Genomic DNA, 27757 nt, shown 5'->3' on the forward strand with positions numbered 1-27757 from the left:
GGAGCTGAGGGCAGGAGAGTGGATGATATATGGAATGCACTACCATAGGAGGTGGTGTAATCACTGCCTTTGAGGCATTTAGAGAGGCACATAAAAGGGCAAGAAATGTATGGTCATATTATATGCTGATGAGATTTTTGTAGACAGTATGCCTCTTTCTGTGCTGTACAATTCTAGGAACTAATGACCCCCCCCCCCCCCACATAGAATCATAGAAAACCTACAGCACAATACAGGCCCTAATTACTTAGGGTTACCCATAGCTCTCTATTTTTCTAAGCACCATGTACCTATCCAAAAGTCTCTTAAAAGATCCTATCGTATCTGCCTCCACCACCTTTGCCAGCAGCCCATTCCACGCACTCACCAATCTCTGCGTGAAAAAACGTAACCCTGTCATCTCCTCTGTACCTACTCCCCAGAGCCATCTTGTGGCAACCATTTCAGCACTGGGAAAAAGCCTCTGACTATCCACACGTTCAATGCCTCTCATCATCTTATACACCTCTATCAGGTCACCCCTCATCCTCGGTCACTCCAAGAAGAAAAGGCCGAGTTCACTCAACCTTGTTTTCATAAGGCATGCTCCCCAATCCAGGCAACATCCTTGTAAATCTCCTCTGCACCCTTTCTATGGCTTCTACATCCTTCCTGCAGTGAGGTGACCAGAACTGAGCACAACACCCCAAGTGGGGTATGACCAGGGTCCTATATAGCTGCAACATTACCTCTCGGCTCCTAAATTCACTTCTACGATTGATGAAGCCCAATACACCATACACCTTCTTAACCACAGAGTCAAACTGCACAGCTGCTTTGAGCATCCTGTGGACTCAGACCCCAAGATCCTTCTGATCCTCCACACTGCCAAGAGTCTTACCATTAATACGATATTCTGCCATCATATTTGACCTACCAAAATGAACCACCTCACGCTTATCTGGGTTGAACTCCATCTGCCACTTCTCAGCCCAGTTCTGCATCCTATCAATGTCCTGCTGTAACCTCTGACAGCCTTCCATACTATCCACAACACTTCCAACCTTTGTGTCATCAGCAAACTTGCTAACCCATCCATTCACTTCCTCATCCAGGTCATTTATGAAAAGCACAAAGAGTAAGGGTCCCAGAACAGATCCCTGAGGCACTCCACTGGTGACTGACCTCCATGCAGAATATGACCCATCTACAACCACTCTTTGCCTTCTGTGGGCAAGCCAGTTCTGGATCCACAATCTTTCTTAGTCCTATTTAATATTAAGCAGGTAATAAAATAGGTAGGGTTAATTAGAGATTACAAAGGTATTTTTTTCATTGAGGCACAAGGAATTACTGGGATAATTAGAGAGTCGTAGAACAGTTGGTGCCGTTCTTCTGTGAGGACTGAGTGCAAGGTGTCAGATTTTGTATTGCTGTGAAGTGTCATTGAGAAGTACAGCACAGAAACAGGCCCTGTGTCGATCCTTTTACCCATCCACTCAAGTCCCATTGCCTGCATTAGGTCCATATCCTTCTGTACTGTGCCTATTTCAGTGTCTGTCTAAATGCCTCAAATCCAGACATCGTATCTGATTGCACTATGTCCCCCAGCCGTGAGTTCCAGATACCAACCACTCTCCTGCCTGCCACATCCCCTTCTCTTCATCTTAGAACTATTCTCTTTTTTTTTAATACCCCTACCCTTGGAAAAAGACTATCTGTCCTATCTTGCCTCTTATTAGGTCATCCCTCTGCCTCCTTCACTTAAGGGAAAACAACCCCACTCTGTCCAATCTCTCTCCATAATTGAGTTCCTGTAATCTAGGCAACACACTGGTGAATCTCCTATGCACGCTCTCCAGGGCCAGGGTTTGAGGTTGATTTACAAGGCTCTTTGTTTTGTTTTATGTGACTGAATATCTTTTTCTTGCTGACAGACAACAGTTATTTCCAGCTGCGCGCTCACATGTACCAAGCCCGAGGATTGCTTGCAGCTGACCAGACTGGATTATCAGATCCCTTTGCAAGAGTTGTGTTTTCAACTCAGTGTCAATCAACCAGAGTAAGAAACTTGAAACAATGTAATGTTCATTTATATTTTGTGTAATTAGTGCAATTTTTGAAATGTTTCAATATGCTTGGTCATGTGGCCCACATTCACTAATGTATGTTCAAACCTGAAGGATTTGGAATCTCTCGATCTGGACTTAATGGTTATTTTTAAATTAGATGAAGAAAATACAGGGTTATTGAAATGCAGCTTAATTTCAGAATGAACGAAGGGAAGAACAGGTGCTTTGAGATGCAAGCACAAAATAGATTCCCGCTTCCTGTTCAGTCTGACATATTGATAGCATTATCCTTGCTAGGTACTGTCTGGGGAAGATGGAGATTGAACTTAGAACATGAAGTTTCAATGTATTTTTGAAGGCCACTGACAAATAACAATTCTCAGAGTCGGGTTTAATATTACCAGAATATGTCATGAAATTTCTTAACTTTGCGGCAGCAGTAATAAAAGATCCTGTTAATCCTTGAAGTACAAACATGATTAGGCTGTTTTTGTCCAGTAACAGGAGTGGTAAAAATAGTTCACAAGCACTTTTTTACAGCAAGAAAAGCAGATGATTGCCCCTCATATTCTGGACAGGATATTCTGAGCTCCACATGGCATGCCATCTTTATATGGGAAGCCGTTGTGTCCTAATATAATTATACTACAGTGCAGGACAGTTACAGCCATTCTGACCCATCATGTTCATGGTGTCTCACTCAGTGACACTATCTGCACCAAAGATTTTGCCAAATTAAACTAATTCAATCAGCCTGTGTACAGGATGATTCATATCCCTCTGTTCCCTACATGTGTAAATATCTGTCATATCTCATATATTTCTAGCAGTGAATTTAAACTTTCTCATTTTAATATATTCATCCTCTTGGGAGAATATATTAAAAGCAGAAACTTATGCCCCCTTATTTTCGACATCCTGACCCTGGAAATAGACTCTGATTAACTACCCATTCTTTACCTCTCACGGGGTGGTAGAATTGTAAAACACAGAAAATGCCATTGTGAACTATCTTGCCTATCTGTAATCCCATTTGCTTGCATTAATTCCATACCTATAAGACTATAAGACACAGGAGCAGAATTAGGCCATTCAGCCCATCAAGCCTGCTTCAAAATTTCACTATGGCTGATGCCGGACCCCTCAACCCCATAGGCTATCTTAGATTGGGTGTTCTGTAATAACCCAAGTCTTATTAAGGAGCTTAACATAAAGGAACCCTTAGGAGACAATGATCATAAAATAATTGAATTCATGCAGCAATTTGAGAGGGAGAAGCATCTTTCATATGTATCAGTATTGCAATGGAATAAAGGGAATTACAGAGGCATGAGAGAGGAGCTTGCCCGGGAGGATTGGAGGAGGATACAGGCAGGGATGATGACAGAGCAGAGATGGCTGAAGTTTCTGTGAATAGTTCACAAGGTGCAGGATAGATATGTCCAACTGAGGAAACAGATGTCTCAAATGGCAGGGGTAAGCAATCATAGCTGGCAAAGGAAGTTAAGGATTACATAAAAACCAAGGGAATATAAGGTAGCATAAGTGAGTGGGAAGTTGAATGATTGGGAAGCTTTAAAATCCAACAAAAAACAACTAAAAAGCTATAAGAAGGGAAAAGATGAAATATGAGGGCAAACTAGCCAATAATACAAAGCAGGATACTAAAAGTTTTTCCAGTTATATAAAGAGTAAAAGAGAGGTGAGAGTTGATATTGGACTGCTGACAAATGATGCCGATGAGGTAGTAATGTGGGACAAAGAAATGGGAGTTGAAATTTTTGGGTACTTTGCATCTGTCTTCACTGTGGAAGATACTAGCAGTGTGCCAGAGGTCTGCATATCAGGGAGTAGGTGTGAGTGGCATTGCTATTAGAAAAGAAAAATTGCAAGGCAAACTGAAAGGTCTTAAGGTGGATATGCAGATGCTACTAAGGTAGACAATAGACAATAGGTGCAGAAGTAGACCATTCGGCCCTTTGAGCCTGCACTGCCATTCTGAGATTATGGCTGATCATCTATTATCAATACCCGGTTCCTGCCTTATCCCCATATCCCTTGATTCCCCTATCCATAAGATACCTATCTAGCTCCTTCTTGAAAGCATCCAGAGAATTGGCCTCCACTACCTTCCGAGGCAGTGCATTCCACACCCCCACAACTCTCTGGGAGAAGAAGTTTTTCCTTAACTCTGTCCTAAATGTCCTACCCCTTATTCTCAAACCATGCCATCTAGTACTGAACTCTCCCAGCATCTGGAACATATTTCCTGCCTCTATCTTGTCCAATCCCTTAATAATCTTATATGTTGCAATCAGATCCCCTCTCAATCTCCTTAATTCCAGCGTGTACAAGCCCAGTCTCCCTAACCTCTCTGCATAAGACAGTCCGGACATCCCAGGAATTAACCTCGTGAATCTATGCTGCACTTCCTCTACAGCCAGGATGTTCTTCCTTAACCCTGGAGACCAAAACTGTACACAATACTCCAGGTGTGGTCTCACCAGGGCCCTGTACAAATGCAAAAGGATTTCCTTGCTCTTGTACTCAATTCCCTTTGTAATAAAGGCCAACATTCCATTAGCCTTCTTCACTGCATGCTGCACTTGCTCATTCACCTTCAGTGATAGATGAACAAGGACTCCTAGATCTCTTTGTATTTCTCCCTTACCTAACTCTACACCATTCAGATAATAATCTGCCTTCCTGTTCTTGCTCCCAAAGTGGATAACCTCACACTTATTCACATTAAACATCATCTGCCAAGTATCTGCCCACTCACCCAGCCTATCCAAGTCACCCCGGATTCTCCTAACATCCTCATCACATGACACACTGCCACCCAGCTTAGTATCATCAGCAAACTTGCTGATGTTATTCTCAATGCCTTCATCTAAATCATTGATGTAAATCGTAAACAGCTGTGGTCCCAATACCGAGCCCTGTGGCACCCCACTAGTCACCATCTGCCATTCCGAGAAACACCCATTCACCACTACCCTTTGCTTTCTATCTGCCAACCAGTTTTCTATCCATGTCAATATCTTCCCCCCAATGCCATGAGCTCTGATTTTACCCACCAATCTCCTATGTGGGACCTTATCAAATGCCTTCTGAAAATCTAGGTACACTACATCCACTGGATTTCCCTTGTCTAACTTCCTGCTTACATCCTCGAAAAACTCCAATAGATTAGTCAAGCATGATTTGCCCTTGGTAAATCCATGCTGGCTCGGCCCAATCCTATCACTGCTATCTAGATATGCCACTATTTCATCTTTAATAATGGACTCTAGCATCTTCCCCACTACTGATGTTAGGCTGACAGGACGATAGTTCTCTGTTTTCTCCCTCCCTCCTTTCTTAAAAAGTGGGATAACATTAGCCATTCTCCAATCCTCAGGAACTGATCCTGAATCTAAGGAACATTGGAAAATGATTACCAATTCATCCGCAATTTCCAGGGCCACCTCCTTTAGTACCCTAGGATGCAGACCATCTGGACCTGGGGATTTGTCAGCCTTCAGTCCCATCAGTCTACTCATCACCGTTTCCTTCCTAATGTCAATCTGTTTCATTTCCTCTGTTACCCTATGTCCTTGGCCCATCCATACATCTGGGAGATTGCTTGTGTCTTCCCTAGTGAAGACAGATCTAAAGTACTTATTAAATTCTTCTGCCATTTCTCTGTTTCCCATAACAATTTCACCCAATTCATTCTTCAAGGGCCCAACATTGTTCTTAACTATCTTCTTTCTCTTCACATACCTAAAAAAAGCTTTTGCTATCCTCCTTTATATTCCTGGCTAGCTTGCGTTCGTACCTTATTTTTTCTCCCCATATTGCCTTTTTAGTTAAGTTCTGTTGTTCCTTAAAAATTTCCCAACCATCTGTCCTCCCACTCATCTTAGCTCTGTCATATTTCCTTTTTTTTTTAATGCTATGCAATCTCTGACTTGCTTTTTCAACCACTGTGGCCCCTTTCCCCCCTTTGAATCCTTCCTTCTCCGGGGGATGAACTGATTTTGCACCTTGTGCGTTATTCCCAAGAATACCTGCCATTGCTGTTCCACTGTCTTTTCTGCTAGGATATCGGTCCAGTTAACTTTGGCCAGCTCCTCCCTCATGGCTCCATAGTTTCCCCAATTCAACTGCAACACCGACACCTCCGATCTGCCCTTATCCTTCTCAAATTGCAAATAAAAACTTATCATATTATGGTCACTACCTCCTAATGGCTCCTTTACTTCAAGATCACTTATCAAATTCTGTTCATTACACAAGACTAAATCCAGAATAGCCTTGTCCCTGGTTGGCTCTTGTACAAGCTGTTCCAAGAATGCATCCCGTAGGCACTCTACAAACTCCCTATCCTGGGGTCCAGCACCAACCTGATTCTCCCAGTTCACCTGCATGTTGAAATCCCCCATAACTACTACGACATTACCTTTGCCACATGCCAATGTTAACTCCCTATTCAACTTGCACCCAATATCCATGCTACTGTTTGGTGGCCTGTAGACAACACCCATTAGGGTCCTTTTGCCCTTACTGTTCCTCAGTTCTATCCACACAGACTCTGCTTCTCCTGACCCTATGTCCCCCCCTTGCAAAGGACTGAATCTCATTCCTCACCAACAGGGCCACCCCACCCCCTCTGCCCACATTTCTGTCCCTACAATAGCACGTATACCCTTGTAAATTTATTTCCCAGGTCTGATCTCCCTGCAGCCATGTCTCCATTATCCCAACAACATCATAGTTACCCATTTGCACCTGAGCTTCAAGCTCATCCGCCTTATTTCTGACACTTCGTGCATTCAGATATAGAATTTTTAGCCCATTTCTCCTCTCTCTGTTTAAATCGCTGCCTATTGTGCTTAACCCAGCTCCCCGAACTCCCATCGGGCTATACGCCCCTTGAATTTTGTTGTCCTTCCTAAATTTACTTATTCTTTCTGCACATTTAACTCCATGTTCCGTCAGACCATCCCTCTGTACATGTGTCCTCCTTATCACTTGTTCCGCCTCACCTTTCTCTACAACACACTTAATATTTCAGAACCGTGTAGTCCCCACCTGTCCTTTATTCTTCATCTCGCTATCCTCTCTCGCATTCTGGATCCCTGCCCCCTGCAAATTTAGTTTAAACCCCCCTGAGCAGCACTAGCAAACTTTCCTGCAAGAATGTTAGTACTGCTCCAGTTCAGGTGTAAACCGTCCCGTCGGAACAGATCCCACCTTCCCTGGAACAAAGCCCAATTATCTAAAAACCTGAAGCCCTCCCTCCTGCACCATCCTCTCAGCGACGTATTAATCTGTATAATCCTTCTGTTCCTTGCCTCACTCGCACGTGGCACAGGTAGCAATCCTGAGATTGTTACCCTGGAGGTCCTGCCCTTCAGCTTCGCACCTAACTCCCTGAACTCACTACGCAGGACCCCCTCACTCATCCTACCCACGTCATTGGTCCCTACATGGACCACAACATCTGGATTCTTGCCCTTCCTCTCGAGAATAACCCGCACCTGATCTGAGACGTCCCGGACCCCGGCACCAGGGAGGCAACATACCATCCGAGACTCCCGATCTTCCCCACAAAATCTCCTATCCTCCCCCTGACTATAGAATCCCCTATCACTACCGCTCTCTTCCCTCCTCCCCTTCCTGGTCGAGGGTCCAACCTCAGTGCCAGAGACAGGACCACTGCAACTTGTTCCTGGTAGGTCATCCCCACCAACAGTATCCAAAACGGTATACTTATTGTTGATGGGAACGGCCACAGGGGTGCTCTGCTCTCTCTGTCTGCTCCCCCTGCCTCTCGACTGTCACCCATTTGTCTACCTCCTGTCTTTTCGGTGTGACTACCTCCTGATAACTCTTATCTATCTCTGCCTCTGCCTCCTGAATGATCCGTAGTTCATCCAGCTCCTGCTCCAATTCCCTAACTCTGTCTGATAGGAGCTGCAGCTGGATGCACCTTTTGCAGGTGTGGTCATCAGGGACAACTGTGTTGACCATGACCTCCCACATACTGCATACGGAGCACACCACTGCTCTAACTGTCTCCCCCATTACTTGATCTCAGATTAGTCAGAAGGTAGGTGGCGTTGTGGATAATGAAGTAGGTTTTCAAAGCTTACAGAGAGATTTAGGCCAATTAGAAGAGTGGGCTGAATGATGGCAGATGGAGTTTAATGCTGATAAGTGTGAGGTGCTACATTTTGGTGGGAATAATCCAAATAGGACATACATGCTAAATGGTAGGGTATTGAAGAATGCAGTAGAACAGAGTGATCTAGGAATAATGATGCATAGTTCCCTGAAGGTGGAATCTCATGTGGATAGGGTGGTGAAGAAAGCTTTTGGTATGCTGGCCTTTATAAATCAGAGCATTGAGTATAGGAGTTGGGATGTAATGTTAAAATTGTAGAAGGCATTGGTAAGGCCGAATTTGGAGTATTGTGTACAGTTCTGGTCACCAAATTATAGAAAAGATATCAACAAAATAGAGTACAGAGAAGATTTACTAGAATGTTACCTGGGTTTCAGCACCTAAGTTACAGAGAAAGGTTGAACAAGTTAGGTCTTTATTCTTTGGAGCGTAGAAGGTTGAGGGGGGACTTGATAGAGGTATTTAAAATAATGAGGGGGATAGATCGAGTTGACGTGGATAGGCTTTTTCCATTGAGAGTAGGGGAGATTCAAACAAGAGGACATGATTTGAGAGTTAGGGGGCAAAAGTTTAAGGGTAACACGAGGGGGAATTTCTTTACTCAGAGAGTTGTAGCTGTGTGGAATGAGTTTCCAGTAGAAGTGGTAGAGGCAGGTTCAGTATTGTCATTTAAAGTAAAATTGGATAGGTATATGGACAGGAAAGGAATGGAGGGTTATTGGCTGAGTGTGGGCCAGTGGGACTAGGTGAGTGTAAGCGTCAGCATGGACTAGAAGGGCCGAGATGGCCTGTTTCCGTGCTGTAATTGTTATATCGTTATATGTTATGGTTATAAGTCGCCTGGACCAAATGGTCCTGAGAGAAGCTGCTGAAGAGATAATGGATGCATTGGTCATGATCTTTCAAGAATCACTTGATTCTGACGTAGACATAGAGGACTGGAAGATTGCAAATATCAATCCACTCTTTGAGAAGGGAGGAAGGCAAAAGAAAGGAAATTATAGTCCAGTTAGCCTAATCCCATTGATTGGGAAAGTGTTGGAGTCTATTATCAAGGATGAGGTTTCAAGGTACTGGGAGACTAATGATAAAATAAGTCAAAGTCAGCATGGTTTCTGTCAAGGGAAATCTTGCCTGACAAATCTGTCACAGTTCTTTGAGGAAGTAAGTAACAGGGTGGACAAAAGAGAGGCAGTGGATGTCATTTACTTGGATTTTCAGAAGGCATTTGATAAGGTGCCACACATAAGGATGCTTAACAAAATAAAATCCTATGGTATTACAGGAAGGATACTGGCAAGGATAGAAGAATGACTGACAGACAGGAGGCAGTGAGTGGAAAAAAGGGGGCCTTTTCTAGTTAGTTGCCAGCGACTAGTGGTATTCCTCAGTGGTCAGTATTGAGACTGCTACTTTTCACATTGTCAGTGATTTGGATAATGGAATTGATGGCTTTGTGGCAAAGTTTGCTGATGTTACAAAGATAGGTGGAGATGTGGGTAGTGCTGAGGAAACAAAACAACTACAACAGGACTTAGACAAATTGTAAGAATGACCAGAATTGTGGCAGATGGGATATACAGTGTTGGGAAATATATAACCATATAATAATTACAGCACGGAAACAGGCCATCTCGGCCCTTCTAGTCCGTGCCGACACTTACACTCACCTAGTCCCACTGGCCCGCACTCAGCCCATAACCCCCCATTCCTTTCCTATCCGTATACCTATCCAATTTTACTTTAAATGACAATACTGAACCTGCCTCTACCACTTCTACTGGAGTGATATGACAATGAACTTTGGTAAAAGAAACAATAGTGCAGACTATTATCTAATTTGGGAGAAGGTTCAAACATCAGAGGTGCAGAAGGACTTGGGAATCCTCGTGCAAGACTCCCAGAAGGTTAACTTACAGGTTGAGTCTGTGGTGAAGAAGGCAAATGCAATGTTGGCATTTATTTCAAGGGGAATAGAATATAAAAGCAAGGAGATAATGCTGAGACTTTATAAGACACTAGTCAGTATTGTCAACAGTTTTGGGCCCCATATCTCAGAAAGGATGTGTTGTCATTTGAGATAATCCAGAAGATGTTTACAAGGATGATTCCAGGAATGAAGGGGTTAACATATGAGGAGCATTTGGCAGCTTTGGGCCTGTACTCACTGGAATTCAGGAGAATGCATGGGGATCTCATTGAAACCTACCAAATGTTGAAAGGACTAGATGGGCTGGATGTGGAGGTTTTGTTTCCTATGATGGGGGTATCCAGAACTAGAGGGCGACCCTTTATAATAGAAGTTATTAAAAAATTGGATAGGTATATGGACAGGAAAGGAATGGAGGGTTATGGGCTGAGTGCAGGTCGGTGGGACTAGGTGAGAGTAAGCGTTTGGCACGGACTAGAAGGGCCGAGATGGCTTGTTTCTGTGCTGTAATTGTTCTATGGTTATATGTTATATAAGTAAGGAAGAGTTCTTTTAGCCAGAGAATAGTAAATCTGTGGAATGGTCTACCACAGACTCCCATTGAGGCCAAGTCTGTGGTTATATTTAAGGCGGATGTTGATAGTTTCCTGATCAGTCTGGGCATCAAAGGATATAGCAAGAGGGCAGGTGTATGGAGTTGAGTGAGATCCGGTGTCAGCCATGATGGAATGGCAAAGAAAACATGATGGGCTGAATGGCCTAATTTTGCTTCTATGTGTTATGGTCTTATACACTTGCCTCTAAAAAGCTGCTCTAAAAAGCCATCTCACAGACATTCAATAAATTACCCATCTAGTGATCTGATACCAACCCAATTTTCCCAATCCCTTTGCATATTGAAATCTCCCATTGCAATTGTGTCATTAACCTTATTACATGCCCTTTCCAGCTCTCTTTGAAATCTCAACCCCACACCTTGGCTACTATTTGGATTCCCATAATTTTTTTTTACTCTTGCAATTTCTTAACTCCACCCACAAAAATTTGACATTCTCTGACCCTATGTCACCTCTTTCTAAATATGTAATTCCATCTCTTACCAACAGAGCCACACCACTGCCTATTCCTTCCTGTCTATCCTTTCGATACAAAGTAAATCCTTTGATGTTAAGCTCCCAACTATGGTCTTCTTTCATCCACAACTCAATGAAGCCCACAACTTCATACCGACCAATCTCTAATTATGCCACAGGTCATCCAGGTTATTTTGAATGCAACACACATTTAAATACAGCACCTTCAGTCCTGCTTTCTTCACCCTTTTGAATTTTGCCTCTGTGGTACAACCTAACTCTTTGCTCCGTCTGCATTTGTACCCAATCATTGGCTTGTCCTTCCTTCCATTCATATTACACCCAACATCTACTTGTAAACCTACTGGCTCATCCTCAGCTCTATCATACTGGTTCCCATCCTCCTGCCATATTAGATTAAACCACCCCCAACAGCTCTAGCAAACCTACCCACAAGGATATTGGTCCACCTCGGATTGGTCCATTTGAAACCAGAGAAAACTATCCAAGTTTTTATGAATACTGAATTTTCCAGATGCTGGTAAACAGCATTCCCTTCCCCCTCCTACTGCTCCATCCAGCTCCTCTCTCCCCCTGTTCAACCTTTCCACTTTGTTATCTGGCTTCATTATCTTCCCCCACCCAACTCTATCTGTCTCTCTGTCCACCTCAGTTCCTTCTCCTGGCCCTACCTTCCCTCTCCTCTCCCTCATCTGGGTTCCTTTCCCTCCCCTGCCCAGCTCTATCTGCCTATCTATCCACCTGTTTTTCTACCCCTGATTCTACCTTTCCCCTCCCCTCCCCTGCTAATTGTCTAATGCCTGATTTACTGCCATGATTCCCATCAGTAAAGTTTGCATAAATGAGATTACCTGCCCTCCTTTTGCCAAAACCAAGGAGGTTAATCAGTGGAGCTTTAACATTCAATTTGTCATCCTTTTGTACTACCAGCTGGTCACTTTATTTTACCCTTCCCCAGGTATAAGGGTACTGTACATGCCTGTTGTAGTTCCCAAGTGATTTTGGATTTGTTATCATATTCTTCGTGAGCTTTAGATTCATGTTATATAAGCGTTACTGAAATGCAGAATGGCTGACAGATTTTGTTTTTTCACATCCTTCCCCAGTACATGGAAGAAACATTGTCTCCAATGTGGTGTGAGATGTTGTTGTTTGATCAGATACTCATTGAAGGAAGTAAAGATGAACTGAAGGATGATCCACCCATAATCATCATCAATATCTTCGACTTTAACAGCTTTGTGAGTTTCTTAAAGAAAATACATCACCAGGATGAAAATACTTAATCCATGTTACATTTTATTCATAGAATTACAAATATCTGTAGCACATAGGAGGACATCATGTCTATTTCTGTTGTATAAATGCCATGACAATTATCGGCATAGAATTCATCAGCTTCCGGGGAATGTCAGTTCTTATGCATTCCATGACATCTATTATCTCCTCTTGCTTACTTTCATAAAGCTAAATTCTGTCCTTTCCCCTCTTGTTCAGTTGGTTGTGGACAAATGACAAATGGTCTCTAATATATGATTTGAAGAATTTTTCACCTTCTGTTTCCTTAGTTTTAGTGCAGGAAAACCCCCTATTGTTATTTTCCTCATGCATAAAAATGAGAGATGTTGTATTTGTACATGGGCTCCCTGAATTACTAATGACCAGAATTCCAAATTTACTCAAGTTCTTCAATATTTCTTGAAGATAGTAATTAGGATAACAAAATCTTTCATGATACTCAGTAATCACTGAATACAGTATTTATTGTATGAGTTTAATTATGAATTAGGGCTATTCTTCATTAACTAAAGGTGTATGTATATATGTCGAGCAATACACGCAGGAACAGAACCCTTATGTAACATGGGCACTGCCCATATTCAGACAACTGAAACTGTATGACACAAAGGTTAAAGGACAGTGAACACAAATCTGTCACAGTATAACATCTGTGCAGTACAGTGAGTACAAGACTGCTTTTGCATATCATTGTGGTATTGTACTAGTGGGTGTGGGTCCATATTACACTGAGTAGCCACTTTATTATACACACCTCTACACCAGCTTGTTAATGCAAATATCTAATTAGCCAATCATGTAGCAGCAGCTCAATGCATAAAAGCATGCAGACATGGTTATGACATTCAGTTGTTGTTCAGACCAGAAATCTGAATGAGGAAGAAAGGTGATCTAAGTGAATTTGACTGTGGGATGATTGTTGTTGCCAGGCGGGATGGTTTGAGTATCTCAGAAACTGCTGATCTCCTGGGAGTTCCATGCACAGCAGTCTCTAGAGTTTACAGAGAATGGCGCGACAAACAAAAATTCCAATGAGCACAGTTCTGTGGGTGAAAACACCTTCTTATTGAGAAAGGTCAAAGGAGAAAGGTCAGACTGGTTCAAGCTGACAGGAAGGCAACAGTAACTCAACCACATGTTACAACAGTGGTGTGCAGAAAAGCATCTCTGAATAGAGGGGATTTAATTCTCCACCTCTTCCTTCCTATGAACAACCCAGGCCTCTAGATGAAAGTTGGCAAAGAAACTGAGAATTCATATCTGTCTTCTGTGATGTTGCATTTAGATCTGCAGTGATTTTGTATCGTGGCATGTTTGAATGATAATTTCTAACAGTACCATTCCATAAATTGCAGGGCAGCCCTGAATTCCTTGGACGAGCTTTTGCAGTTCCCCAGATTAAACTGCAGGAAGAAAAATATGAGAAACCAACCTTAGAATTTCATGACATTTACAAAGGCAAAACAAGGGGTGGTGAACTGCTGGCAGCTTTTGAACTGATCGAACTCGATTACAGTGGATATGGAGAGGTAGGAAAACCAATCCTTCTCAAATCATTGACTTGCCTCCATAGCTAAAGTGAATGATAGTTATTCATTACCTTTAGTTACCCAAGGTACCCACGGTTACCCATGCTGGATTCCATTATTGAGGAAGTTATAGAAGAATTTCCAAAGATAATATAGAAATACATAAGATAATCAAAGAAAATGATATTTGACAAATTTGCTAGAGTTGTTTTGACTAGAAGTTGGGCTCCTATGGTCAAGCAAGGACAAGGTTCTTCATGTAGGGAAAATGATCAATCTAGTCACAGCCCTTTCCAGCAGAGGTGAAAGGAAATGTGAAGTGATAATGAGGACAGTACAGTTGGCAGGAGGGAGGGTTAGGGATGAAGTAACAAACAGGATAGGCAAAGGAGAATTGGTTGATGTTGTGCACTTGGATTTTCAGAAGCCCTTTGACAAGTTGCCACCCGTGAGGCTGCTTAACAAGCTATGAGCCCATAGTATTACACGGCAGATTCTAGCATGGATAAAGAAGTGGCTGATTGGCAGGAGGTAAAGAGTGGGAATAAAAGGAGCCTTTTCTGATTGGCTGCCAGTGACTAATTGTGTTCCACAGGGATCTGTGTTGGGCCTGATTCTTTTTATGTTTGAAAAGCTCAAACAAATAAATAGAGGGGTAGCTCAAGCGGAGCAGCCTGTGGAATGCGGCCAGTGAAAGAGTGGAGCTTTGAAGCTTTGACTCAAGAAGCTTCGACGAGAAGAGGCGGAGGACGAGCTTGTTCCCAGTTAGTCTTTACATTGCCTCCTGAGATGGTGATGTGCCTCTCCTGTGAGATGTGGCAGTCTTATAGGGGAACTTTCCACTCCCGCAGAGTCACATCTGCCAGAAGTGCATGCAGCTGGGCGATCTGGAAGACCGTGTGAGCAATCTGGAGCAGCAGCTGGATGACCTTCGACTCATAAGGGAGAATGAGGCAGTCATAGATGAGAGCTACAGGGAGGTAGTCACACCTAGGCTGCGGGAAGCAGGTCATTGGGTGACAGTCCGGGGGGGGGTGGGGAGCGAAGGAGAGTAGACAGGTAGTGCAGAGCACCCCCGTACCCATTCCCCTGAATAATAAGTTTACCATCCTGGATACTGTTGGCGAGGATGACTGACCAGGTGTGAGCCACGGTGGCAGGGCCTCTGGCACTGAGTCTGACCCTGTGGTGCAGAAGGGTGGGACGGAGAAGAGGAGAGCTGTCGTCATTGGAGACTCTATAGTCAGGGGAGCAGACAGGAGATTTTGTGGATGTGAGAAGGATACGTGCATGGTTTGTTGCCTCCCAGTGCCAGGGTCCGGGATGTCTCTGACCGGGTGCATGACATCCTGGCACGAGAGGGAAGCAACCAGAAATCGTGATACATGTTGGTACCAACGACATAGGCAGGAAGAGGGATGAGGTCCTGAAGTGTGAGTTTCGGGAACTAGGCAGAAGGCTGAAGAACAGGACCTCAAGGGTGGCGTTCTCAGGATTGCTGCCAGTGCTACATGATAGCGATGGTAAGAATTGGAGGAGATGGCAGTTGAATGTGTGGCTGAGGAGTTGGTGCAGGGGGCAGGGTTTTAGATTTTTGGACCATTGGGATCTCTTCTGGGGAAGGTGGGTCCTGTACAGATTGGATGGGTAGCACCTGAACTCAAGGGGGAGCAATATCCTTGCAGGTAGGTTTGCTAGCATGGTTCAGGAGGGTTTAAACTAATTTTCAAGGGGGATGGGACTCAGAGCGATAGAGCAGTGAAAGAAGTGCATGGAGTAAATCCAGATCTAACATATAGAGAGGCTTTGAGGAAAGAGAAGCAGAATAAAGGGTGTAAAGGTAGTAGGGTAGAAGGCTAAAGTGTGTGTACTTCAATGCAAGAAGCATCAGGAACAAAGGTGATGAACTGAGAGCTTGGATACATACATGGAATTATGATGTAGTGGCCATTACAGAGACTTGGCTGGCACCAGGGCAGGAATGGATTCTCAATATTCCTGGATTTCAGTGCTTTAAAAGGGATAGAGAGGGGGGGAAGGGGGAGGAGGGGTGGCATTACTGGTCAGGGATACTATTAAAGCTACAAAAAGGGTAGGTAATGTAGCAGGATCCTCTTTTGAGTCAGTATGGGTGGAAATCAGGAACAGGAAGGGAGCAGTTACTCTATTGGGGGTATATTATAGGCCCCCTGGTAGCAGCAGAGATACCGAGGAGCAGATTGGGAGGCAGATTTTGGAAAGGTGCAAAAATAACAGGGTTGTTATCATGAGTGACTTTAACTTCCCTAATATTGATTGGCACCTGATTAGTTCCAAGGGTTTAGATGGGGCAGAGTTTGTTAAGTGTGTCCAGGATGGATTCCTGTCACAGTATGTTGACAGGCCGACTAGGGGGAATGCCATACTAGATCTAGTATTAGGTAATGAACCGGGTCAGGTCACAGATCTGTCAGTGGGTGAGCATCTGGGGGACAGTGATCACCGCTCCCTGGCCTTCAGCATTATTATGGAAAAGGATAGAATCAGAGAGGACAGGAAAATTTTTAATTGGGGAGGGACAAATTATGAGGCTATAAGGCTAGAACTTGCGGGTGTGAATTGGGATGATGTTTTTGCAGGGAAATGTACTATGGACATGTGGTCGATGTTTAAGGATGTCTTGCAGAATGTTAAGGATAAATTTGTCCCAGTGAGGAAGATAAAGAATGGTAGGGTGAAGGAACCATGGGTGACAAGTGAAGTGGAAAATCTAGTCAGGTGGAAGAAGGCAGCATACATGAGGTTTAGGAAGCAAGGATCGGATGGGTCTATTGAGGAATATAGGGTAGCAAGAAAGGAGCTTAAGAAGGGGCTGAGAAGAGCAAGAAGGGGGCATGAGAAGGCCTTGGCGAGTAAGGTAAAGGAAAAACCCCAAGGTATTCTTCAGTTATGTGAAGAACAAAAGGATGACAGAAGTGAAAGTAGGACTGATTAGAGATAAAAGTGGGAAGATGTGCCTGGAGGCTGTGGAAGTGAGCGAGGTCCTCAATGAATATTTCTCTTCAGTATTCACCAATGAGAGGGAACTTGATGACGGTGAGGACAATATGAGTGAGGTTGATGTTCTTGAGCATGTTGATATTAGGGAGAGGAGGTGTTGGAGTTGTTAAAATACATTAGGACGGATAAGTCCCTGGGGCCTGACGGAATATTCCCCAGGCTGCTCCATGAGGCGAGTGAAGAGATTGCTGAGCCTCTGGCTAGGATCTTTATGTCCTCGTTGTCCACGGGAATGGTACTGGAGGATTGGAGGGAGGCGAATGTTGTCCCCTTGTTCAAAAAAGGTAGCAGGGATAGTCCAGGTAATTATAGACCAGTGAGCCTTACATCTGTGGTGGGAAAGCTGTTGGAAAAGATTCTTAGAGATAGCATCTATGGGCATTTAGAGAATCATGGTCTGATCAGGGACAGTCAGCATGGCTTTGTGAAGAGCAGATCATGTCTAACAAGCCTGATAGAGTTCTTTGAGGAGATGACCAGGCATATAGATGAGGGTAGTGCAGTGGATGTGATTTACATGGATTTTAGTAAGGCATTTGACAAGGTTCCACACGGTAGACTTATTCAGAAAGTCAGAAAGCATGGGATCCAGGGAAGTTTGGGCAGGTGGATTCAGAATTGGCTTGCCTGCAGAAGGCAGAGGGTCGTGGTGGAGGGAGTACATTCAGATTGGAGGGTTGTGACTAGTGGTGTCCCACAAGGATCTGTTCTGGGACCTCTACTTTTTGTGATTTTTATTAACGACCTGAATGTAGGGGTAGAAGGATGGGTTGGCAAGTTTGCAGACGACACAAAGGTTGGTGGTTTTGTGGATAGTGTAGAGGATTGTCAAAGATTGCAGAGAGACATTGATAGGATGCAGAAGTGGGCTGAGAAGTGGCAGATGGAGTTCAACCCAGAGAAGTGTGAGGTGGTACACTTTGGAAGGACAAACTCCAAGGCAGTGTGGAGGAGCAGAGGGATCTGGGGGTACATGTCCACAGATCCCTGAAAGTTGCCTCACAGGTAGATAGGGTAGTTAAGAAAGCTTATGGGGTGTTAGCTTTCATAAGTCAAGGGATAGAGTTTAAGAGTCGCCAGGTAATGATGCAGCTCTATAAGACTCTGGTTAGGCCACACTTGGAGTACTGTGTCCAGTTCTGGTCACCTCAGTATAGGAAGGATGTGGAAGCAATGGAAAGGGTACAGGGGAGATTTACCAGGATGCTGCCTGGTTTAGAGAGTATGGATTATGATCAGAGATTAAGGGAGCTAGGGCTTTACTCTCTGGAGAAAAGGAGGATGAGAGGAGACATGATAGAGGTGTACAAGATATTAAGAGGAATAGATAGAGTGGATAGTCAGCGCCTCTTCCCCAGGGCACCACTGCTCAATACAAGAGGACATGGCTTTAAGGTAAGGGGAGGGAAGTTCAAGCGGGATATTAGAGGAAGGCTTTTTACTCAGATAGTGGTTGGTGTGTGGAATGCACTGCCTGAGTCAGTGGTGGAGGCAGATACACTAGTGAAGTTTAAGAGACTGTTGACAGGTATATGGAGGAATTTAAGGTGGGGGGTTATGTGGGAGACAGGGTTTGAGGGTCAGTACAACATTGTGGGCCGAAGGGCCTGTAATGTGCTGTACTATTCTATGTTCTGTGTTCTATGTGATATATCAACATGTTGGATGATGGAATTGAGAGCTTTGTTGCAAAGTTTGCAGACAAAATGATTCTTGATTGGTCAGGGCATGAAGAGATATGGGGTGGTTGGTGCTGAGAAAAAAATTGGATCAGCCATGATCAATGACAGAGCAGACTCAAGGGGCCAAATGGCACAATTCTGCTCGTATATCTTTTGGTCTTATACTGTTTTCAGTGTTGCCTGCCAATTGTTAGGCTTCTTATTAAGGATACTATAGGCTGAACTTAGAATGTAAGTTTGATGAGACTTTTTAAAACTGATAGCAATTAAAATACACAACTCAGATAAAAACAATCTTAGAATTGTTATCTGAGATTGGCATAAATTTGGAAGTTAAACGTATGACTGAATATAATGTAAGGGATTTTGATTGAAGGCACAAATATTAAGAGAATATTGTGCAAGAGTGAAAAAGCTCCACTTTAATCAAATGGGATCCGTATTCTGAGAATTGAAAGCTAAGTATTCTCTATCAAAGAGAACTTTGGAAACTTGATCATTAAGTGTATCAGGACTGATATCATTCGATTTTCAATATAAGGGAGTTGAGGACTTTGGTTCAGTGCAGAAATGTGGTACTGGGGTAGAGAGTTAACCATGTTCTGAGTGAATGCTGGAGGGGGCAAGAGGAGTTGAATGGTCTATACCTAATTTCACCTCCTATGCTCTTATAACAACCCCTTACGGAATCTATGATTATTATTTTTTGGTGATTTTAGTTTCTCCTACCGCTAGATGATGATCTAACGGAAGTTCTGTTCCTGGACATGTTCCATTGACATTTTCATTTAAGCATCATAATAGTTGCCTGCAAATTTACATTTGCTGTGAAGATTTATATAGACACAACCTTTATTTCTTTAAATTTGATTTATCAACTGGGATAATTTTGAGATAAATACCAAATAGTTTATATGAAAGAAACTGAGTAAGTGTTTTAGAATTCTTAAGGTCAGGGGTAAATTTGGACAGTTGGTATGAGTACAAACATATTCATTTAACTTCTCAAAGTGAGAGATTTGTTGAGCATCAATAGTAATGGAAAGTGAGATATGATGCAGATGGGAAGGGATTTTCATTCCCATTGAGGGGGGCAGAATCCCATAGATTGGGGTTTAATCCCACTGAGGGAGCAGAATCCCATAGATTGAGTTTTAATCCTATTGAGGCAGAATCCCACAGATTGGGGTCTAATCCCATTGAGGAGGCAGAATCCCACAGATTAGGGCCTAATCCCATTGAGGAGCCAGAATCTTACAGATTGAAGACTAATCCCTTTGAGGTAGAATCTCACAGATTGAGGTCTAACGCATTGAGGCAGAATCCCACTGATTAAGGCCTAATCCCATTGAGGGGGTAGAATCTCACAGATTGAAGTCTAATCCCATTGAGGCAGAATCCCACAGATTACGGACTAGTCCCATTGAAGAGGCAGAATCTCACAGATTGAGGACTAATCCCATTAAGGCAGAATCCCACATATTGGGGTCTAATCCCATTGAGGAGGCAGAATCTCACAGATTGAGGACTAATCCTATTGAGGGGGCAGAATGTCATATATTGGGGTCTAATCCCATTGAGGCAGAAACTCACAGATTGGGGTCTAATCCCATTGAAGGGGTAGAATCCCACAGATTAGGATCTAATCCCATTGAGGAGGCAGAATTTCACAGATTTGGGGTCTAACCTAATTTTTCAAAGTAAACAAAAGGAGGCATGAATGTGCTCAAAAAATGTTTAACCAAAGTGAAACAAGTGGAGGAACATCTCTTACCTATGATCTGTTTCAGCCTTCTCTGCCAGAAGATGTGGAATCCAGGAATCCAGAATTTCTTGATGTACAGGAAAAACATTTCATTATTCCTGTGACAATCCGGCCAACACTCAAGAAGTTCAGAATTGAGGTAATTATTGTCACGATCCGGTCCGCTGACTTTTTAATTGTTGATTTCCTTTTCTCCATGTTTTGCCTGGCTCCTTGATTGAGGCACCTGATTCTTATTCGAACTGGCAACATAAAAGCTCCGGCTTACATCTACTCGCTGCTGGTTCGTCACCTCAGCAGTGTGGCTATGCTCATTCCAAGCCGCCAAGAATAAGGGACTGTCTTCCGAGCCGCTAGGAATAAGGGATACTCTTCCGAGCCAAGATACAAATGGACTGTCATTGTTCGTTTTTGTCGTCTCATGTCCAGCTGAGTGTTGCCGGCTGTTTTGCCGTTGCTCTGAGCCGGGATGTGAGCGGTCTGTCGTTGTTTGTTTTTGGTCGTCTCGTGTCCAGCTAAGTGATTGCTAGCCGTTTGCTGTTTCATGACCTACTCTGTGTCAAGATTCGTAGTGTTGGTTGTTAGTTGGTTTAGTTGTCTTGTTCCCAGCTGAGTAGGTCCAGCCATTTGCCACTACTACGAGTTGGGAATTCTGTCTCTTCGTGTCTAGTTGAGGATTGCTGGCCGTTTGCCGCTCCTCCGAGCCAAGATATGAACCGTCTGTCTTTGTTTAGTGTTGCCGTCTCCATGCTCCAGTTCCAGGCTCCGTGTTCCAGTTCAGTCCAAGTCGAGGCTCAGAGCCCCAGTCCAAGTCGAGGTTCAGAGCCCCAGTCCAGACTATGTGCCCAAGTCATGTCCAAGTCAGTCTCTGTGCCAAGTCTCCGTGCCTGTGTCCTACACTTGGGTCCGCTTCCCGCCACTCATTTCAACAATTATCCATCTAAATTAATTCTCCCAACGCATACTTCCATATAGGATAATGTTTGCACAACTCAAATGTCAAGCATTGACCATCGTTTAAATTAATGAATCTTGATGATCAGCAAAATAAGCATCAGGTCCTGTGTGTTACCATTAAACACAAGTTCAACTGCACCTGCACATCGTCAGAGGGCAAGTATCTTGCAGCAAGTGGCCCATCTCCTGACATCCTAGTGTCTTTCCACATCTGAAAAGTACAAATAGGAAACAAAATAGACTATTCTCCACTTTGCTGATTAACTAAGTTTCCAACAACTCTCAAAGCTCAGTAATCTGCAGAAAAAAGTGGATTACTCAAATGACTATTCATTCACTCTCAGTTTTTTTTCTCTCCACCATTGTGACTCCTGGTCAGCATTGTGCGCTTTCCACTAAATGATTGCTGTCACTCATCTAGGCTACTCTTCAAAGCACTTCCCAAACTGTAAGCTGTTAAGCGGTAGGAATGCAGAATGAGTTCTGCCTTGCTTATCTCACTGAAGAATTGAAACATGTTAAACTGTAGAATGAATCACAAATTAAATGAACTATTTTTAATTATGGGTACAGAAAGAACATAGTTTGAACCAATGTATTCTATTTTGCACAATTACTTGTTTCAATGTTAATCTTTTAGCATTTTCATGTTAATTTTCAATACATCATCTGCCAGTAGGTATAAAGGACATTTTATTGTTTTAGGTTCTGTTCTGGGGACTCCGAGACCTTAAACGTATAAACCTTTTTGAGGTGGAGCAGCCCCAAGTGACGATGGAATGTGGTGGACAGAAAGTAGAGTCTGAAGTCATTGCAAATTACAAGGAGAATCCAAACTTCACTGAACTTATAAAATATTTTGAAGTGGTGCGTAGCAAACTATTCTGGAAAAAGTTCAATCTATCAACAATTCGTTTGGTAAAGTTTTATGTAGATGAAGATGTGTAAACTTCTGGCACATAACCAATATGTCCCTGCTTACCCCTTCTCACTCATCATCTTCTCCTGAAAGCACCATGCCACCACCTCATCCATTTCACCTTTACACGTCAATGATTTGGATGATGGAATTGATGGCTTTGTTGCAAAGTTTGCAGATGATATGAAGACAGGTGAAGGGGCAGGTAGTTTTGAGGAAGTAGAGAGACTACAGCAGGACAGACAGATTAGGAGAATGGGCAAAGAAAGTGCAGGTGGAATACAGTGCTGGAAAGTGCATGGTCATGCACATTGGTAGAAGAGGTCTAACGTTGACTATTTTCTAAATGGAGAGAAAATACAAAAAACTGAGGTACAGGATTCTCTAAAGGTTAATTTTCAGGTTAAGTTGGTGGTGAGAAAGGCAAATACAATGTTAGCATTCATTTTTGATCTTGTTTATAGGCACAGTTCTTTAGATTTGCTGAGTATGCCCATAGGGAAAAGAAACTCAGGGCTGTGTGTGGTGACATATATGTACTCTGATCATAAATTTTACTTTGAATTTTGAAGTTTTTGAACTTTGAGATCAAAAGTACATAGAACCATAGAACATTACAGCACAGAAACAAGCCTTCTGGCCCTTCTTGGCTGTGCTGAACCATTTTTCTGCCTAGTACCACTGATCTGCATCTGGACCATATCCCTCCATACACCTCTCATCTATGTACCTGTACAAGGTTTTCGTCAATGTTAAAAGTGAGCCCGCATTTACTACTTCATCTGGCAGCTCATTCCACACTCCCACCACTCTCTGTGTGATGAAACTCCCCCTTTAAAGTTCCCTTTAAACTTTTCCCCCTTCACCCTTAACCCATGTCCTCTGTTTTTTTTCTCCCCTAGCCTCAGTGGAAAAAGCCTGCTTGCATTCACTCTATCTATACTCATCATAATTTTATATACCTCTATCAAATCTCTTCTCATTCTTCTACACTCCAGGTAATAAAGTCCTAACCTATTCAACCTTTCTCTGTAACTCAAGTTTCTCAATTCCTGGCAACAGCCTTGTAAACCTTTTCTGCACTCTTTCAACCTTATTAATATCCTTCCTGTAATTCGGTGACCAAAACTGCACACAATACTCCAAATTCAGCCTCACCAATGCCTTATACAACCTCACCATAACATTCCAACTTTGATTTATAAAGGTCAATGTACCAAAAGCTCTCTTTATGACCCTATCTACCTGTGACACCAGTTTTAGGGAATTTTGTATCTGTATTCCCAGATCCCTCTGTTCTACTGCACTCCTCAGTGCCCTATCATTTACCTTGTATGTTCTACCTTGGTTTGTCCTTCCAAAGTGCAATACCTCACACTTGTCTGTATTAAACTTCATCTGCCATTTTTTAGCCCATTTTTTTCAGCTGGTCCAAATCCCTCTGCAAACTTTGAAAACCTTCCTCACTGTCCACCACACCTCCAATCTTTGTATCATCAGCAAATTTGCTGATCCAATTTGCTACATTATTATCCAGATCATTGATATAGATGACAAATAACAATGAACCCAGCACTGATCCCTGTGGTACACCACTAGTCACAGGCCTCCACTCAGAGAAGCAATCCTCCACTCCCACTATCTGACTTCTCCCATTGAGCAAATGTCTAATCCAATTTACTACCTCACCAAGTATAACTAGCGACTGAATCTCCCTAACTAACCTCCCATGCGAGACCTTGTCAATGGCCTTACTGAAGTCCATGTAGACAACATCCACTGCCTTCCCTTCATCCCTGTTTCCGAAACATGTCATACATCTCTCTCTTCTTCTTTATCAGAGAACCAAGTAGATGCTGAAGGATGTTTCCCCTGGTGTGCCCAGAATTAGGAGGCATCATTTTAGAATAAAGAGTCTCCTATTTGAGATTAGAGTCAAAGAGTCATAGAGAGGTACCATACATAAATAGGCCCTTTGGCCTATCAGTTCCATGTCAAAACCACTTAAACAGCCTACACTCATCAACCTGCACCGGGACCATAGCCCTATACCCCTACTATCCACATATCTATCCAAAATTCTCTTAAATAATGAAATGGAGCTCACATACATCACTTGTGCTGGCAGCTCATTCCATACTCCCTTGGCCCTCTGAATGAATAAGTTTCCCCTCATGTTCCCCTTAAACTTTTTATCTTTCATCCTTAAGCGATGACCTCTGGTTGTGATCCCACCGAACCTCAGTGGAAAAAGCCTGCTTGCATTTACCCTATCTATACACCTCACAATATTGTATTCCTCTTTCAAATCTCCTCTCAATCTTCTACATTCTAAGGAATGCAGTCCTAGCCTATTCAATCTTTCTTTATAACTCAGGTTGTCCAGACCTGGCAACATCCTTGTAAATTTTCTCTGTACGTGTTCAACCTTATTTACATCTTTCCTGTAGGTAGGTGACCAAAATACTCCAAACTAAGCCTCACCAACATCTTATACAACTTCAACATAACATCCCATCTCTTGTACATTGATTTATGAAGGCCAATGTGCTAAAAGATTTATTTATGACCCTATCTGCCTGTGACATCACTTACAATGAATTATGGATCTATATTCCCAGAACCCTTTGTTCTACCACTCTCCTCAGTGCCCGGCCGTTCACTATGTAAGACCTACCCTGGCTGGTCATACCGAAGTTTAATCAGGCATTTTTCTACATTAAATTTCATCTGTCATTTTTCAGCCAGTTCAGATCCTGCTATAAGCCATGATAAGCCTCATTGTGCTTTATACCCCCAATCTTGGTGTCATCCACAAATTTGCTGACCCAGTTGACCACATTATCATACAGATCATTGATATTGATGACAAACAACAAAGGACTCAGCATCAAGGGAAGGAAATTTCTTTTGCTTGAGGCAGAAATTTTGAAAGGCCCACTCACCCTGAGGATTATTGGACATATTCAAGGTGGAGATTGCTGGACCTTTGAATCACAAGGGGTGAAGGAGTTATGAGGAGGAAGTGAAAATGGTGTTGATTGAATCATCAATGATCATTGAATGGTGAAGAAAGTTCAAGGGCTGACTGGCTTGTTTCTGATCCTGTTTCCTCTGTCACTCAGGTTTCCCAAACCGTGATCTGTACTGCCTATTATTAAGGACAAAGGTATTAGGTGTGTGAGAACTTCATCACTTTCAGATTCTCCTCCAAGCCTCACACCATTGTAATCCGGAAGTATATTGCTGTCCTTTCACTTGTGAAGTAAATGTTCTGGAACTCCCAAACACAACAGCACTGAGAAAAAAACTTCACTTAAAAGACTGCAGTACTTCAACAGGACACCTCAGCACCACCTTGGAGGACAGCTGGGGCTGGGCAATAAATGCTGATCTTTCCCTTCAGCTGACACTTCCCTGATGGAAGGTGATTAGATTAACAAACATTTAGACATGGGTTTAGAGGGATATTGGAAAAATACAGGCATAAGGGACTGGATCAGGTAGGCAATTTATTTGCCATGGATGAGTTGGGCTGAAAGGCCTGTTTCCTGTTGTATAACTTGATGACATTATGCTTGTGTCCTGCACAATCCTGGCAGGAGTTGCTGATGAGATGCCAGTCCAGTTCTTAGACCCTCAGAAGGAGCAGGCTTTGATTCATTAGCCTAGCCTCTCTGATTTAAGGGAGAAACAGCATTTGAATTCCTTGGTTATTTGGATCAAAGTCTCTGGAAGAAAGCAAACTGCAACGTGGTATACAATATATCGTTACTGACTAGCAACTGAATCACACAACCCTCCTGTCCAATCATATGTAAACTTACCTGACTCCAGAGTAACAACAGTTAGGAGACATCAGGACAGATAATTGAATGAACAAGTCACTGTGGGATATGAAATTATTGCAGGAAAGTGGGATTACTATAGATAGGCCTGTCGGTCACTACAGACAGTGTGGTGAAGAACCTGTTTCTATAGGTTGGGCTAAATATAGAATCAACCCTAAACCCAACCTATAGAAATGTAGCAGAGTTAAATTTGTACCCTTTTCTATGTATTGATGTTTCCAGAGGATGAGCTGAGCTCCTCAGGTAAACTTTTCTTATTTTTGAAAGAATGATGTAATAGGAACTTTTGCTTCACAGGATCTGCCAGAGGATATGAACCTTCACCCACCACTGAGCATTGTTGTATTGGAGCAGCGAGCATTTGGGCGCACAGTCCTTGTGGGCAGCTACACTGTCACAAGCCTACAGCAGTTTTCCCTGGTGGAATTGGAGGAGAATCCAAACCCTAAAGAAACTGCAGCTAAAAGCAAAAGTAAGGAAAATGAGATAAAAAGATGTAAACATAAGAGATTCTATAGATGCTGGAAATCTTGAGGAACACCTACAAGGTGCTAGAGGAACTACAGGCAGTGACCAGATGAATGCTACATCCAGATGGACGTGGCTCCACACATTGTCCAACGTGCATAAAATGACAAACTGGCACATGAATCCAGAGCCTGGGGATGGGGGGAGAACTGCTGAAGCAGACATTCGTTGACCATCACACCATCAGTCAGCAGTTACTCTGTGGAAGAGGCCAAACAGTTCATGAAATGAGGCCTTCTGTTAGCTATTGCCGCACAAGAGGGTTTAAGTTTAAGGTGAGAGGAGAGAAAGGGGAAAGTTATAATTTTATACAGAGAATGGTTGATATCTGGAACACACTGCCGGGGAAGTGATGGAATGATATCCAATCTCTACAGTTAAGAGACAGACACATAAAAAGGCAAAGTATAAAAGGAGCAAAAGTCAAATCAAGTCACTTTTTATTGTCATTTCGACCATAACTGCTGGTACAGTACACAGTAAAAATGAGACAACGTTTTTCAGGACCATGGTGTTACATGACACAGTACAAAAACTACACTGAACTATGTAAAAAAATTACACTAGACTACAGACCTACACAGGACTGCGTAAAGTGCACAAAACGGTGCAGGCATTACAATAAATAATAAACAAGACAATAGGGCAGTAAGGTGTCAGTCCAGACTCTGGGTATTGGGGAGTCTATATTAGCTTGGGGGAAGAAACTGTTACATAGTCTGGTCGTGAGAGCCCGAATGCTTCGGTGCCTTTTCCCAGATGGCAGGAGAGAGAAGAATTTGTATGAGGGGTGCGTGGGGTCCTTCATAATGTTGTTTGCTTTGCGGATACAGCGTGTAGTGTAAATGTCCGTAGTGGTGGGAAGAGAGATCCCGATGATCTTCTCAACTGACCTCACTATCCGCTGCAGGGTCTTGCGATCCGAGATGGTGCAATTT

At 43.0% G+C, this 27757-nt stretch overlaps 1 protein-coding gene across 1 annotated transcript in view; it reads left to right on the forward strand.

Moving 5' to 3' along the window:
• fer1l4 (fer-1 like family member 4) overlaps positions 1–27757 on the forward strand; it is a 477640-nt gene that overhangs the window by 287952 nt on the left and 161931 nt on the right. Inside the window, 6 exon segments of the mRNA XM_073062298.1 lie at positions 1917–2041; positions 12357–12491; positions 13905–14078; positions 20590–20703; positions 22227–22388; positions 26589–26763. Coding sequence (XP_072918399.1) covers positions 1917–2041; positions 12357–12491; positions 13905–14078; positions 20590–20703; positions 22227–22388; positions 26589–26763 — 885 coding nt within the window.

Source organism: Hemitrygon akajei, chromosome 11 (assembly GCF_048418815.1).
Source record: "Hemitrygon akajei chromosome 11, sHemAka1.3, whole genome shotgun sequence".
NCBI lineage: Eukaryota > Metazoa > Chordata > Chondrichthyes > Myliobatiformes > Dasyatidae > Hemitrygon > Hemitrygon akajei.